Raw genomic sequence first — 14,337 nt, forward strand, 5'->3', positions numbered from 1 at the left:
TAGAGTCGAAGCAGCTCGACTTTCTCTTGTGGCGGCTTATTGCAGGCTGTCCGAATTGGAACTCGACAGGTCCGAACTTCTACTATTTAGGAGAGTTATTGCCTGTCCGGGCTATCTGTTTTTGCCCTGCGGGTTCTGCTTGGTGTTTGCCGGAAGAGTTCCTAATGGCCTCTCCTGTTGCTGACGATTCAAGTGGGCTACTTGGCGGCTAAGGTCCCTGCAAAACACCTCACTATCGGCAAGACGGGTTAAGATATCCTTTAACAAGGACGTTACGGACTGGCCATGCACATTATCAAGAGGTGGAGCGTTCCGATTACCGGGCATGGCTTGTGATTGCCCTAGCCCATTTTCCCAATATTCTTGATCAAAGTCGGATGGGGGCCTCAATACATTATTATTATTGCCATACGACAAGTTAGGGTGTTGGTAATGAGGCCTCCATCCGCTGTTATTATTATTGTGGTGGTGTGAGTAGGAGTTCGGGTTAGGATTGTACCTTTGATTGCCTCCTATGTAACTTACATTTTCGGTGTCGCCGGCGAAAGGGCTACCGGCTTGTCAATTAAGTCCGTCATGGTCTCCACCACAATGATTGCACATCAGGACCTGTGCAACTTTGTTAAGCCTCAACTGGGCTATCAAAGCGTCAAGTTTTTTATTCATTTCCGCCATGGAACTTTTCGGAGCCTCTTTCTCCACGGTGAACGTTTGATGTCGTGAAGGTCCGGCAAGCCGATCTTCTTGCCACTGTACGCTTTTCCTTGCGAGCTCGTGAATGAGCTCATATGCCTCGCTTGTCGATTTTCGAAACAAATCCCCACCTGCGGCGGAATCAACAGTCGCACGATTAGTGGGAGTTAAACCATGGTAGAAGGTACTTACCAAATCATGCTTAGGGATGTCATGGTGGGGGCAGTTTTGGAGCAACTTCCGGAACCTAGCCCAAGCTGAATGGAGGGCTTCGTGTTCGAGCTGCCGAAAGGTAGTGATGTCGTTCCTTAACTTAACCGTTTTGGAGGGCGGGAAGTAGTAAGAAAGGAACTCCTTCTCAAGTTCCACCCATGATGTTATTGAACCCGCCTCCAACGAGTGCAACCACTCCAACGCTTGTCCTGTCAAAGAGAAAGGAAACAACTTTAGTCGGACGGCCTCAACCGGTACACCGTTTTGCCGAGAAGTTTCGGCACACATAAGAAATTTATTTAAATGTTCGTTAGGGTTTTCATGAGGTTCTCCTCCGAACTGGCCAAGTTGGTGGATGAGTTGGATCATGCTAGTCTTGATTTCATATGTGTTGGCCGGGATGGTGGGGGCAACGATTCCGTTGCGGTTTTGAGGACGATGCGGAGCAAGAATCTCCATCATCGAGCGCATGTCATTGCCTCCACCATTGCGGTTGTTATTCACGGGTTGCACCGGCGGTCTTTGGTTGACCTCGGGTTGGTTAGCTTCATTGTTGAGGTTTTCCATTTTCTCTCTCCGAATCCTACAAAGAGTACGTTCAATTTCAAGATCAATAGGAACGAGAGTATCACTCCGAGATCGGGTGTGCATAAAATAAATAAATGAAATAAATTATAAACAAGAAAGAATGTTGTTAGTGAAAAGTCTATATAAACAATTTATACAAAAATAATGCTTAGACTAACAATAAAATGTTTTTGTCTAATATTGCAAGAAATTATAAATCCCCGGCAACGGCGCCAAAAACTTGATGCGTAGCGTACGGGTAGAGCTTCTACGACGAAATATATATTATGATAAGTGTGTTACGACTATGGATGTGATCTTCCTAAATGCTCTATCTCTACTAGACGCCACTACTTAGGGGCAAGTGTACCCCGTCGTATCAAGTAATAATCTGGTTAAGACCGGGTATCGAATCCACAGGATTTATAACTACAAGTATTAAACGACTCGGTTTTATATGTTATCTAAGCGGTGAATACTTTGAGTTGATTCGGGGAACAACTACAAACTACTCCTAACTACGGGTGAGACAAATTTATATAACAAAAACTCTATGAAATGATGCGGATGGCGATAAGTTATAACTATGACAAACAATGACTCCCAATATATATACGGTTAATGATTTACTCTTGCAATGACGACTACGTGTAGTGTGACCGACCCATGAAGTACTTAGACTACGTGGTTCCTAGTCAAGGCGTGTCTAATGCTTGGGACCAGAAATTAGGGCCCGTAAGTTCCGTGGTTTGTCAATTCCTACGGTTTCCGGAGCGTCACTTTCGGTAAGGCAACACCTATATGAATCCCTAAAGATAGCCCGAATGGCGGCGGAAATCACGTTCTCCTACACAATAATCAATTACGAGTATCAAAACAAGTAACAAACATTAACACATATATGGAAAAAGAGATTATGAATCATAAATTATAAATATGGAGAATGTAAATATGAAATACAATCAAGCCTAGTACATAGGGAGAGTACAAGCTAATTAGCAAGTGAAAATGGAAGAATCCACCCTCGGAACTAGCTAACCGGACTCAAGGCCGTCTCTTAGGACTTGGAGGTGGAGCTTTCGAGCTTGGTGAATGGAGATGGAACGGAACTTCGATGGAATGCCGGAATTAACGAACAAGCTCTCAAGGTGATAGAGTTTTGCTAAATAAAATAAAATCTCAAACTATATAACAAGAACTTAAACTATAGTAACAATTGTATATCAAAAGCTTGGTGTCCTTTAAATGAGTGCTAGTCACTCTTATTTATACACATCAAACAAGGGGCAGAGTTGTAATTTCATAAGATACAAGCATGGAGGAACATGATTTTCTGCAGATTTCCCATGACACGCCTCGCGTATGGTGGGGGACGCCCCGCGTATTTGCCCATTCTGTCAGAAATCTCCTGCATGTGGAACAAATCCAGATCTTATTGTCTCAACCACGCCCCGCGTAGACTGGGATGCGCCTCGCGTGTTTGTGTTTCTGAGATTTTATTGCTTGAATTGGGTCTTTTACGCACCGCGTAGCTGAAGCATGCCTCGCGTAAATAAGTCTCTGAGTCTTTTAGGTCGAAGAACTTCCTTACACGCCCCGCGTATTTGGTGGGACGCCCCGCATAGGAGCAGTTGACTCTGGGAGACCATACAGTCTGACTTTCAGGATGAGGCTTATCATTTCTGACATATGTCATACGCCTCGCGTTGAGGTTGATACGCCCCGCGTATCGGTGAGTAGATCCCACGTGGTGCCTGTGGATTGAACAATTATTTCTGACCAAGTGTTCCACGCCCCGCGTGAAGGGTGATACGCCCCGCGTATGTCGATGGATTTTCGCTCCTTGCTCGTACCTGAAATACAATTCTCGAGAGTCGAGTTAGCTTGACGTTTTATTTTCTAAATTAATCAAAAATAAGGAAAATTAACCGAAAGTACGGAATTTATTTTTATTTCATTATTTTATTAAAACACTCTATTTTTGCAATTAAACTTATTTATTTCATCTAAAATTAAACCGTAAATCACGCTAAAAGATAGGGACGAAACGCCCCTATCAACCATCTGTCCTTGAACAACAATATTTAATTTCAATTATGATTGAATAAATGTTATGCTTATTCATTTAGGGTAGTTTAAGTGTTCTGTTTGTGCTATTCATCTTGGGAAGTTTAAGTATTATGTTTGTGGTATTCATCTAGGATAGTTTAAGTGTTACGTTTGTGCTATTCATCTAGGATAGTTTAAGTGTTCTGTTTGTGTTATTCATCTAGGACACATTTCACGTATATTTGCTATTATTCCTAGCCATTGTTTTATTATAGTTAGGAGAAATTATAATTGAGTAGCTCACATTGTAGCTAAGCAAGCCCTTTAGTTCGATTCCATTGTTCGAATGATTATGTTAATGTTCATTGATGTATTGCTAGTTTTGCTTTGTAACCTGTTCATTTCGGGTTTTATGGAGAAAAAGACAAAGACATGAGTGGGAAAGTGAAGCTAAACCAATGTAGCTCCCCTAACCCAAAACAAAACTAGTAGGTTAATTAGCGAAGAAGATTAATTAAAGGAACTTTAACCATTTCCAAATTGTGTGCTTTGACTTAGACTTCTCATATGGTCATTCAAGACTACTATGGTCAATTTAATTGTATGCAATTTATTTCTAAAACTTCGACCCACTTCAATTATGATTGAATGAATGCTATGCTTATTCATCGAGGGTATTTTAAGTGTTATGTTTGTGTTATTCATCTAGGATAGTTTAAGTGTTATGTTTGTACTATAGGTAGAGATAAATTGCTTTGACATTGGTAAACAATGCTATTTTAAGAAGCTGAAAATTGCTAGTGATATCTTTATATGAACTATGTGTTTTTGTTTGTGTTGTGCATCAATTATGATTGAATGAATTCTACCCTATGAACTAAGTGTTTTTGTTTGTGTTGTGCATCAATTGCAAGTGATAGCTTCATATGAACTAAGTGTTTCTGTTTGTGTTGTGCACCAATTACTTTATCTCACATGTATATAAGCAAATTATTAGTAAACATATGTAAACATATATAGTTATATTAAAAATAAATAAGTAATATATAAATTGTTTAAATTTAATATAAAACAAAAAAAATCAAAACAGAATTAGGCCCCTATTGCATGCTCCTCCCTCCATCTCTTGGCAGTGGCATTGTATTCTGTCATGTTGCTCGTGTATAGCTCGGCCACTTGTTCTTGCCCTGGATATAGCTCCTCAAGGTGGGGCTCTATCATCAGGGCAAATATATGTCACATCATCTAATAGATGCATAGATAAATTAGAATTAAACATGAATAATTGTCTAGTAAAGAAATAGATAAAAATCAGTGAAAAATCTAACCGTGGAAGTGGGATATGTAGGGCAAAAGTTGAGCTTGCCAAGAGAGATCAACCGTCTAGGACTAATATTTGAGTGATATATATTAGTCCTGAACCAAACTTGAGAATAGAAATGAATTTGATTAGTGTATGCAACTACTTTATGCATGCTATTATATGTACTGTTAAAGTCTTAATAAGCTTTTACAATTCGTTTTTTGTTATTATCCTTTGAGGTTTGAAGGAATAATCAAGAGGAAAGTGCAAATGAAGTTCAAAGACTTCTCCTTCGTAAGGGGTATATTGATGGCCTTTCATCTTTACTGCCCAATGGTATTGGTCTCCATTGACAGGACATGCATGCATCAAAGATAAATAAGAAAAAGAAGATTGTAGAAGAAGAGTAATCAGAAATAGAGATATCTTCAAGACTTACTAACCACATGAGTGACTCTTGTTTGTGTTTTGTCAAGTCTAAATTCATGTGGTTGAGTGTCATTGTCATTAAGTAAAATCTATTCTCAATAAACTTTTCTAAAATTACAGAAATGGTAAAACAAACTCTCAATTTATAGTTGGTTTGATGGGAAGTGAAAAGACGGGTTTAAGAGGAGTCAAATGAGTCAAACGGTGCAATGTAATTAATGTTTAATTAGTATGTCTTGAAATTTTAACCATTATCTTTAATTCGTGGTTACTTTTTTGTGCAGATACATTTCGACTACTTTTGCTGGGAATCAAGATGTTTAATTAAATTCAAATCACAAGACTGAAGATGCTATATATATTTTCTTGTATACAATTACGTTAGTTTTGCAGATTACAAATTATGATTCAATACAAATTATGATTAAATACATATTAACAATGTTTTAAAAACCGGCTCGGACATTGAACCGGTATGAAAAATGGTTTAGGGGTTAATGGGTTCAACCGATTGACTCGGATAGGTTGAACCAGATCACCTCATAAATAATAAATAATATATATAAAAAATAAAATTCAGAAATCAGAAATTAGACTTAACTACATAAGAATAAAATGATCAAATTAGATTTAACCAGTTATATTAACATTTGAATTAACATTTGAGCTGCTGAACATGAAATTATAACCAATGTTCTCAAAGAAAACTAAACATAAATTAGAACTAATGTTTCAAAGAAAAACTAAATAGCAAATTAAAAAAACGTAGCAAATATAAAAAAAAGTAATTAGCAGCAAATATAAGAATAACAAGAAGGAGATGAGGCCATGGTGGCGGCGCAAGGGCTGGTATTTACAGTGTCAATGGCGGCTAGGTCCGATTCGTGAGCATCAACTAATCAACCAGAAGAACGGCAAATAATTAGAAAAACTAAACAACAACTAAGAAAAAAAAAACCCAAATCTTATCTTGAGAAGACGCCGCTTGGAAGAAACAGTTGATTTGGGGAAGAAAGAAAAATCAGAAAGAGAAACTAAAAAGCAAAGAGAAAGAAAGAAGAGATTTGGGGAAGAAAAGAAAGAACGAAAAAGAAAAGAGATGGAGTTAGGGTTCACAGGGGAAAATGAGAGTTTTTTTCTCAAAACCGAGGTGGTTCACCGGGTTGATACCGGTTTGCCGGTTTCCCCCGGTTCATATGGGGTCATTAATAATGACCTCATGGTAACATAACCGGATCGGAAACCTAGCCAGTTTCCGATCGAATCGGTTCAACCGGCCGGTCCGATCCGGTTTTTAAAACCATGCGTATTACAGATTATGTGCACATTATAATTATAATTGAAAACAGATTACAGATTTTTGGTATATACAATTTTATGTGCACATTTATTCCATGCATAATTTGAGGTAAAAACATGAAATTGGCTTATATGCTACAATGACTAAAAACCAGAAAATGGCTTATAAGCTATATTGAATTAAAAAATGTCATATTAACATAAATATAAAGACAAATAATGAATAAAATTTGTCATCTCAATAAATATATTTTGACATAATTGATTAAGATTTATGTCATACGAAGCACGCTACAGCGACAGACTTAAATATGCAAATTGTCATCATGATAAATGAGAAGACAATTTCCAATAAAGTTTTTGATATATTAATTAAATAGACTGTCATTTAAGGGTTATCGAGCTGACGGGAAGTAATAAAAATACTGTCATCGTAATGTGCGTAAGATGACAAAGAACAAATGAGATGATGCCATGTGACATTATTCAAATGATAGAAGACAACCGTCATCTGAAGTATCATCAGACGACAGTGAGTCTCATGACAGTTTTATTTTCGTCAGGACGATGATGTTTAACCGTCGTCTGAAGGAATTATCGGCGTAGTGTAAGTAGATACACGTCAATCTTTTTGGGCTAATAATTACTAACAAGAATTGCTCCTTGCTTTTGAGGGGAGGCACATTTTATAGTGGTTTGTACTATAAATGACTCTAGGTTCGTTGGATTCAAGACTTGATTAACTCATATTAGTTATTCAAGTACACGCTCATAATATTTAAATTCACCTCGTTAAATTTGGATTAGTTGAGATCTGACACTCAAGTCAATATAGTATTCTTAATAGTTAAAATAAAAGTACTCTCTAATCAAAGTAAGGTGTAAACTTGCCTCAAAGTTTAAGGTCTTTACATGTAAAAAACTCTAATTAGAATACGATTGATTTTTAATAGGGAAAAAAATTCGAGAGAAAATACATTCACTTTATAAGAGATTTAACTGTTCTGTGATTAAACTGGAATAGTTTTCGGATGTTATTATTAATATTTTTTGAAATCTGTTGTCTAGATGAAAATTAAAAGACTCACACAAAATATAAATTGTGCCTTTAAGATGAGAGTTTCATTTTATGTTATGTTTTTAGTGCCAAAATTGATATATGTACATCTATGTAAATCTAAAATCATTTAAAGTAAAATTTTAAAGCCAAATTAAAGTCTATTGAAGAGATTGAGTAGAAAGCCAAAATACAACTTTTTTAGGTGTTTTTGATAAAATACCTGGTGCGCACGCATTGGGGCAGCGCCCATTGTCTAATTATTCACATTTTTTCATCTTTTACTTTCCATGTTTGGTTTATTCCGCATATTCCACGTGATTCCCAAGAAAAGTATATCAACCGTCCCTCACTTTCCTAAATCAACGGCTATTATTTTACTTCCCGTGGTTTCAAGTTTGAATACCCACCCCCTAGACCTGGTAATTATCGTGTTCGAGTCGTGTTCGTGTCGTGTCATTTTGGGTTCGTGTCAAAAAGAGTAAACTCAAACCCAACCCAAAAACTTTTGTGTCAAAGTCGTGTTAACCTGTTCGGGTTAGTGTCGATTTCGTATCGTGTTTTCGGTTTACATGTAATTTTTTTATGCATATATATTAATAATAACTCTTAAAAATATAAGAAGATATGATACTGTTTTTAAACATTTTATATCATTTTTAGATTAGTATGTAAACAATAACTATCGAAAAGTTCGATAATATCATATTAGAGGGTCATGTAATGTGTTTATAACAATTTAGGAAATTCAAATCAATATTTGCAATTAATAATTATAATTTTATTATCTTTATTAATAAAGTGACATAAAAAACATGAGAGAATATAACAATAATTTTCAATATCCGTGTCATTTCGTGTCATTTTCGGGTTCACATATCAACACTAAACCAACCCAAAAATTAGCGTGTCAGTTTCGTGTCAACCCAAAAATGACCCATTACCTATTAAGCTCAACACTAACACTAAAAATCCGTATCGTGTTCGTGTCCTGTGTCATTTTGCCACCTCTACCCCCGTCCTTCCTATTATATTTTCAGCCAAGTTCAAGAGTTCGTCAATAACTGAGAAAAAACCCACTTAGTGCAATCCGAAAAACGTTAATGGCTACTATTAAGATCGTCAAGGCTCGCCAAATTTTTGATAGCCGTGGAAATCCCACAGTTGAAGTAAGTTCTATTCGATTTCAATGTATTTTCATTTTCATTTTTATTTGTTTTGGTTCCCATTTTTAATCTACACTCCAAACTCGTCGAGATTGATTGTTAGCAGTCTAGAAAATTTTATGGATCATCGTTTTCCCCCAGTTTTAGCCGAAAAGAACTTTACTCTGATACAGTGGGATTGATGAGAATGCAGATTTTCTTTTTCTTGAAAGAACAAAAAAGTAAAACTATTATGCTTTGACGAATGTGGACTAAATTGATTATAGGTCGATATCACCCTTTCTGATGGAACCTTAGCTAGAGCTGCTGTGCCAAGCGGCGCTTCAACTGGTAAATGTTCTTTTACTCTTTCACTGATTAGATTAGGCATGAATATGTAATTACATTTTTCTAGACTTGTAAATGTGTTACTTATTCCTATTCTATTTGTTTTGAAAGGTATTTACGAGGCTCTAGAGTTGAGAGATGGAGGATCAGACTATCTTGGGAAAGGTGTTTCTAAGGTATTCTGGATTCTTTGCTGTGTTTGCTGCTAATCTGTTGTTCTTTCAAACTGTTTATTATTTTTGTTCTGTGATGCTTTCTAGGCTGTGGACAACGTTAACTCGATCATCGGACCTGCCCTGATTGGCAAGGTATTGTATGAACGTTAGTGATGTATATATAATGCAGAATTTTCAACAAGTGATTGCTTGGTGATGGATACACTCAACACACTTTACAGGATCCAACAGAGCAAGTCCAGATTGACAATTTTATGGTGCAGCAACTCGATGGAACAGTGAACGAATGGGGTTGGTGCAAACAAAAGGTGCTTTGCATTTGCATACGTAAATCAGTATTTATTTCGTTTTGTTTATCTGTTGCTAAGCTCTTCCTGGTTACAGCTTGGAGCAAATGCTATATTAGCTGTCTCCCTTGCTGTTTGCAAGGCAGGTGCTTCAGTGAAGAAGATCCCTCTTTACAAGGTATAATATGTTCTAGTGATAGATGATGTTCAGATGTATCATTTGCGGTTTCTGAGAGGTCGATTGTTTGTTTTGCAGCACATAGCAAACCTTGCTGGGAACAAGACCTTGGTTCTTCCTGTACCAGCATTCAATGTTATCAATGGAGGCTCTCATGCAGGCAATAAACTAGCAATGCAGGTAATATTTATGGAAAGATGCTCATTTCCAATGCTTCTCTGTTTGTCTTTTGATTTATCTCATCATCTCTTTACTGTAGGAATTTATGATTCTCCCTGTTGGGGCATCATCTTTCAAGGAAGCCATGAAGATGGGTGTGGAAGTTTATCACAACCTCAAGGTGCTTTTTCTAAGTTCCATTTTTGTTTATTGGGTTCACATATCGTGTTGTGTTTGAATGTTTAATGGTTTGCGCTTTCAGTCTGTGATAAAGAAGAAGTATGGTCAAGATGCTACTAACGTGGGAGATGAAGGAGGTTTCGCACCTAATATTCAGGTCCTTAACTTTGTTTACCATTGCTTGTACAGAAATAGTTAATCTTATTCCCTGAAAATGTTTGAAGAAACTAATTGGATATGGAAACTTTACAGTCTGTGAGCTACAAGTAATAGTATAGGAACAGCTGAGCCATGACTTTTGTCTGTGGATGATGGATGATTGTTATTGATCTTGAATAATCAAATGATTTTATTTGCAGGAAAACAAAGAAGGCCTCGAATTGCTGAAGACAGCCATAGCTAAAGCTGGATACACTGGAAAGGTAAGAGTCATTATATGATGACTTTTGTCTTTTTATTTCTATGGTCTGCTGATATGATATTTTATTAATTACTTGATCTCCTTTCAGGTTGTTATTGGGATGGATGTGGCTGCTTCAGAGTTCTATGATAACAAAGACAAAACCTATGACCTGAATTTCAAGGAAGAGGTAATAAGATACTTATTATTCTTCAGATAGCTTCATCTACTGAATGACTGGGTCGTCTTATACGTCTAATCTTCCTAGTGCAGAACAACGATGGATCGGAGAAGATTTCGGGAGATAGCCTAAAGAATGTATACAAGTCATTTGTGGGTGATTATCCAATTGTGTCCATTGAGGATCCCTTTGATCAGGATGATTGGGAGCACTACTCAAAGATGACAGCTGAAATTGGTGAGCAAGTGCAGATTGTTGGTGATGATCTCCTTGTCACAAACCCCAAGGTAAATAAACTATAAATGTTTCAAAGCTTGAGATGAAATTCCATTAAGTATAAATGTCCGGTCATTCTCGTTTTGTGATATGCTTTGCGCTTCTTTATTGCAGCGTGTAGACAAGGCTATTAAAGAAAAGACCTGCAATGCTCTTCTGCTGAAGGTATTATTCACTTACTCGTTGGCATTAAAGAGGGATATTTCATAGTATTTTAATTACAGTTCCAAACGAAAAGAAGTTGCATAGCTAAAAGAACAATATGGCAGGTGAATCAAATTGGTTCTGTAACTGAAAGTATTGAAGCTGTGAAAATGTCGAAGCGTGCTGGGTGGGGTGTGATGGCAAGCCACAGAAGGTCCATCCTTGCCTATTGTATTGTTGTTTTTTAACATTTTTGGAATGTGATTGATGACTCTGGTTATCCGTATTCTTTGCAGTGGCGAGACAGAAGATACTTTCATCGCCGACCTTTCAGTTGGATTGTCCACTGTGAGTATACCTTTCTTGTTTTGAACACATGAGTCACTTAAATTGATGGTTAGCTGATGATTCATTGTTATGTCTCATTTGTAAAACAGGGACAGATCAAGACAGGAGCTCCATGTAGATCAGAACGTCTTGCTAAATACAACCAGGTAAATAATGAACGAATACAAGGGACTCCTTTCTGTGTGTGTGTGTGTATGAATGATGAATTGAGTATGTTTATGTTTTTTTCGAAATGCAGCTTCTTAGGATAGAAGAAGAGTTGGGAGCTGCTGCAGTGTATGCTGGAGCTAAGTACAGAGCTCCGGTCGAACCTTACTAAGGCGCTATATTGTCTCATAGACTCTTATGCTTTTAATTCTGAAATATAGAGTTCTCTCTTAGGAAGAGTTTACATTCAGTGATTGGAAATATTGCCATTTATATGGCTAAGAAACATATTTTTGTTGATTTGCTGGTCTATGAGATGCTTCCGTTTGTTTGGTGGTTTCCCTTGGATTTATGCATGATCATCTCTTCTTACAATCACCTGTTGTTCATTAGCAAATGAATGTCTTTAATATCCATAACTTGCTTCTCTCTGCCCCATTATTTAAACACCAAAACTCACACTTCCTATCATTTTAGTTTTCATCATTCCAGATGAAACTCTTTTTAGGTCCTGTTCTTTTTTACTTAATTTCAGCATAAGTAAGTTAAGTTAAGTTCAGTTAATTTAATTTCAGTAATTATCATTATTTATTATAATTATAATTATTTATATATAATTTATAATTTAGTATATAATTCATCATTATTTATTATAATTATTCATAAATAATGTATTATTATTTATTATAATTGATATATAATTCATCATTATTTATTATAATTATAATTATTTATATATAATGTATTATTATTTATTATAATGTTTATATAATTCATCATTATTTGTTATAATTATAATTACTTATATATAATTTATAATTTATTATATATATAATTTATCATTATTTATTGTAATTATAATTATTTATATATATAATATATCATTATGTATATAATTTATTATAATTATAATTATTTGGTACAGTTAAGTTAAGTTTAGTTAAGTTTAGTAGCATTCAGTTAAGTTAATTTAATTTAAGTTAATTTAATTTAATTTCAGTAAAAAAACAGAGTCTTGCTTACCATTCTTTTATTTAACTTATACATATATCACTGTTCACTTGGTCAGTTTAGTTTATTAAAATCCTATGATTGAGATTAAAATTATTCAAAAGGAACGTTTGGTTAAAAAAAAAAAAAAAAAAACCCTTTGGGATTCCCTTTTGTATGGGAATCACGAGTCTTTTAATAAAAAAATTTGTTAATCACTGAAATCTCAAAATTGAACCCAAATCACAATAACTATAAGAGATTAACATATAGAAACTATTTTTGGGTTTTAACTATTGAGTTAAACTTTTAGTTCAATTGTTTCTTGACATGGTATCAGATAGCCTTGTAGATCAAATGGTCGAAGGTTGGAAAATACGTGGTAAGGGCTGTCAACGGGGCGGGGCGGGGCGGGGTGGGGATTGCATTAACCATCCCCGACCACTGGTCTATCGGGGATTTCCCGTTCCCGCCTCGAATAACATATGGGAAAAATTTTGGCTATCATCCCTCCCCGCGGGGCATCTCCTTCCCTGTCTAACTTTTAAATTTCTTTACTTTTTTTTAAGGTTTCCAAGGTTTTGAACTAAGATTTTCATCTTCGCGGGCAATCCCCATTCCCGATGCATGCATTACTTATTAGCTTTCAATTTTTTATTTTATAATTTCTACTCCTAATTTCATAGGTTCCGTTTTAATTTTAAACCAACTTAGTTAAAACTTTTACCTAATCTATTTTAATTTATTTTTAGAATATATTCCATTTTAAAGCAACTAGGTTACAATTCAATTTTTTTAGTTTATCTCAATCACATATATATTTTTTTTAGTTTATTTTTTTGATATTCAGGTATTTAGTCAGGGATCCCCGTTGGGGACATTCGGGAATGGGGATGGAACACTTATAATCATACCCGCCCCATCTCCGACTATCGGGGACAAAATAAAAACCATCCTCGCTCCATGGGGATAACAAACGGGGATTTTCCGTCCCCAACGGACTGGGTCTCCAACGGGGATAGGGAATCCCCAACTAATTGACAGCCCTAGGTAAGATGTGCCTCTGTTGTGCGATTTTCAAGTTCAGGAGGTATTCTCGTGAAGGGGTGTTCAGAGATTAATATAAAAAATATTTTAATTGGTTCCTTAAGCATTCACGTAAAGATGTGTAAAAAGTTGTATCAAAGATTAATATAAAAGATATTATTGGCATTTTTTAAAATGGTAAAATTTCACGTGGTTGGATAAACAGAAATTTTACCAGAAGAAAACTTAGAATTTTCTATTTCAGCCTGATCTTGAGAAAGGTTCTCGTGATGATGCTTTGTGTAAACACACTAAGTTTGGTTTAGAGAAATCTTAATGGATTGTATTAGAGGACCTACATGCATTTATACAAGAGTAATAAGTTAAAATAGAAAATGATTTAAGGTTAATTATTTTTTAAGGTTAATATTATAATTATTATTTATGAGTTTGTTATAAATATAGTTTATTTCAAAACTGACAGACTTTTTCAATATATTCAGTACGTTTATAGAATACAAGGTTGGAAGCAATATCAGGAGGTACTTGATTATCCCATCATAATTTTGCTAGATAGTGATCTTGAATTCAAGTTCGGACAATAGACAACAAATAAGATTAAAAATTCAATTTTAATTCTTAAGTAAATCCTAATTCCAATTAGATTTATTTCCTCCATAAACTTTAGGTTAAATCAAATTCCAAACAAAATAACCGTTACTTTGTTTTTTCGATGACAAAG

At 35.5% G+C, this 14,337-nt stretch overlaps 1 protein-coding gene across 1 annotated transcript; it reads left to right on the forward strand.

Moving 5' to 3' along the window:
• The first annotated feature begins 8,622 nt into the window (after window positions 1-8,622).
• On the forward strand, window positions 8,623-11,918 carry LOC136226391 (enolase). Its single transcript, XM_066014859.1, has 17 exons — window positions 8,623-8,779; window positions 9,043-9,106; window positions 9,215-9,279; window positions 9,364-9,411; window positions 9,501-9,587; window positions 9,664-9,744; window positions 9,823-9,924; window positions 10,004-10,084; window positions 10,166-10,240; window positions 10,443-10,505; window positions 10,593-10,673; window positions 10,757-10,951; window positions 11,055-11,105; window positions 11,210-11,298; window positions 11,381-11,432; window positions 11,522-11,578; window positions 11,671-11,918. Exons 1-17 carry the CDS (start codon window positions 8,714-8,716, stop codon window positions 11,749-11,751), a joined length of 1,338 nt encoding a protein of 445 aa, XP_065870931.1. The 5' UTR covers window positions 8,623-8,713; the 3' UTR covers window positions 11,752-11,918.
• Window positions 11,919-14,337: the final 2,419 nt, after the last annotated feature.

Source organism: Euphorbia lathyris, chromosome 1, assembly GCF_963576675.1.
Source record: "Euphorbia lathyris chromosome 1, ddEupLath1.1, whole genome shotgun sequence".
In the NCBI taxonomy this organism is placed as follows: Eukaryota; Viridiplantae; Streptophyta; class Magnoliopsida; order Malpighiales; family Euphorbiaceae; genus Euphorbia; species Euphorbia lathyris.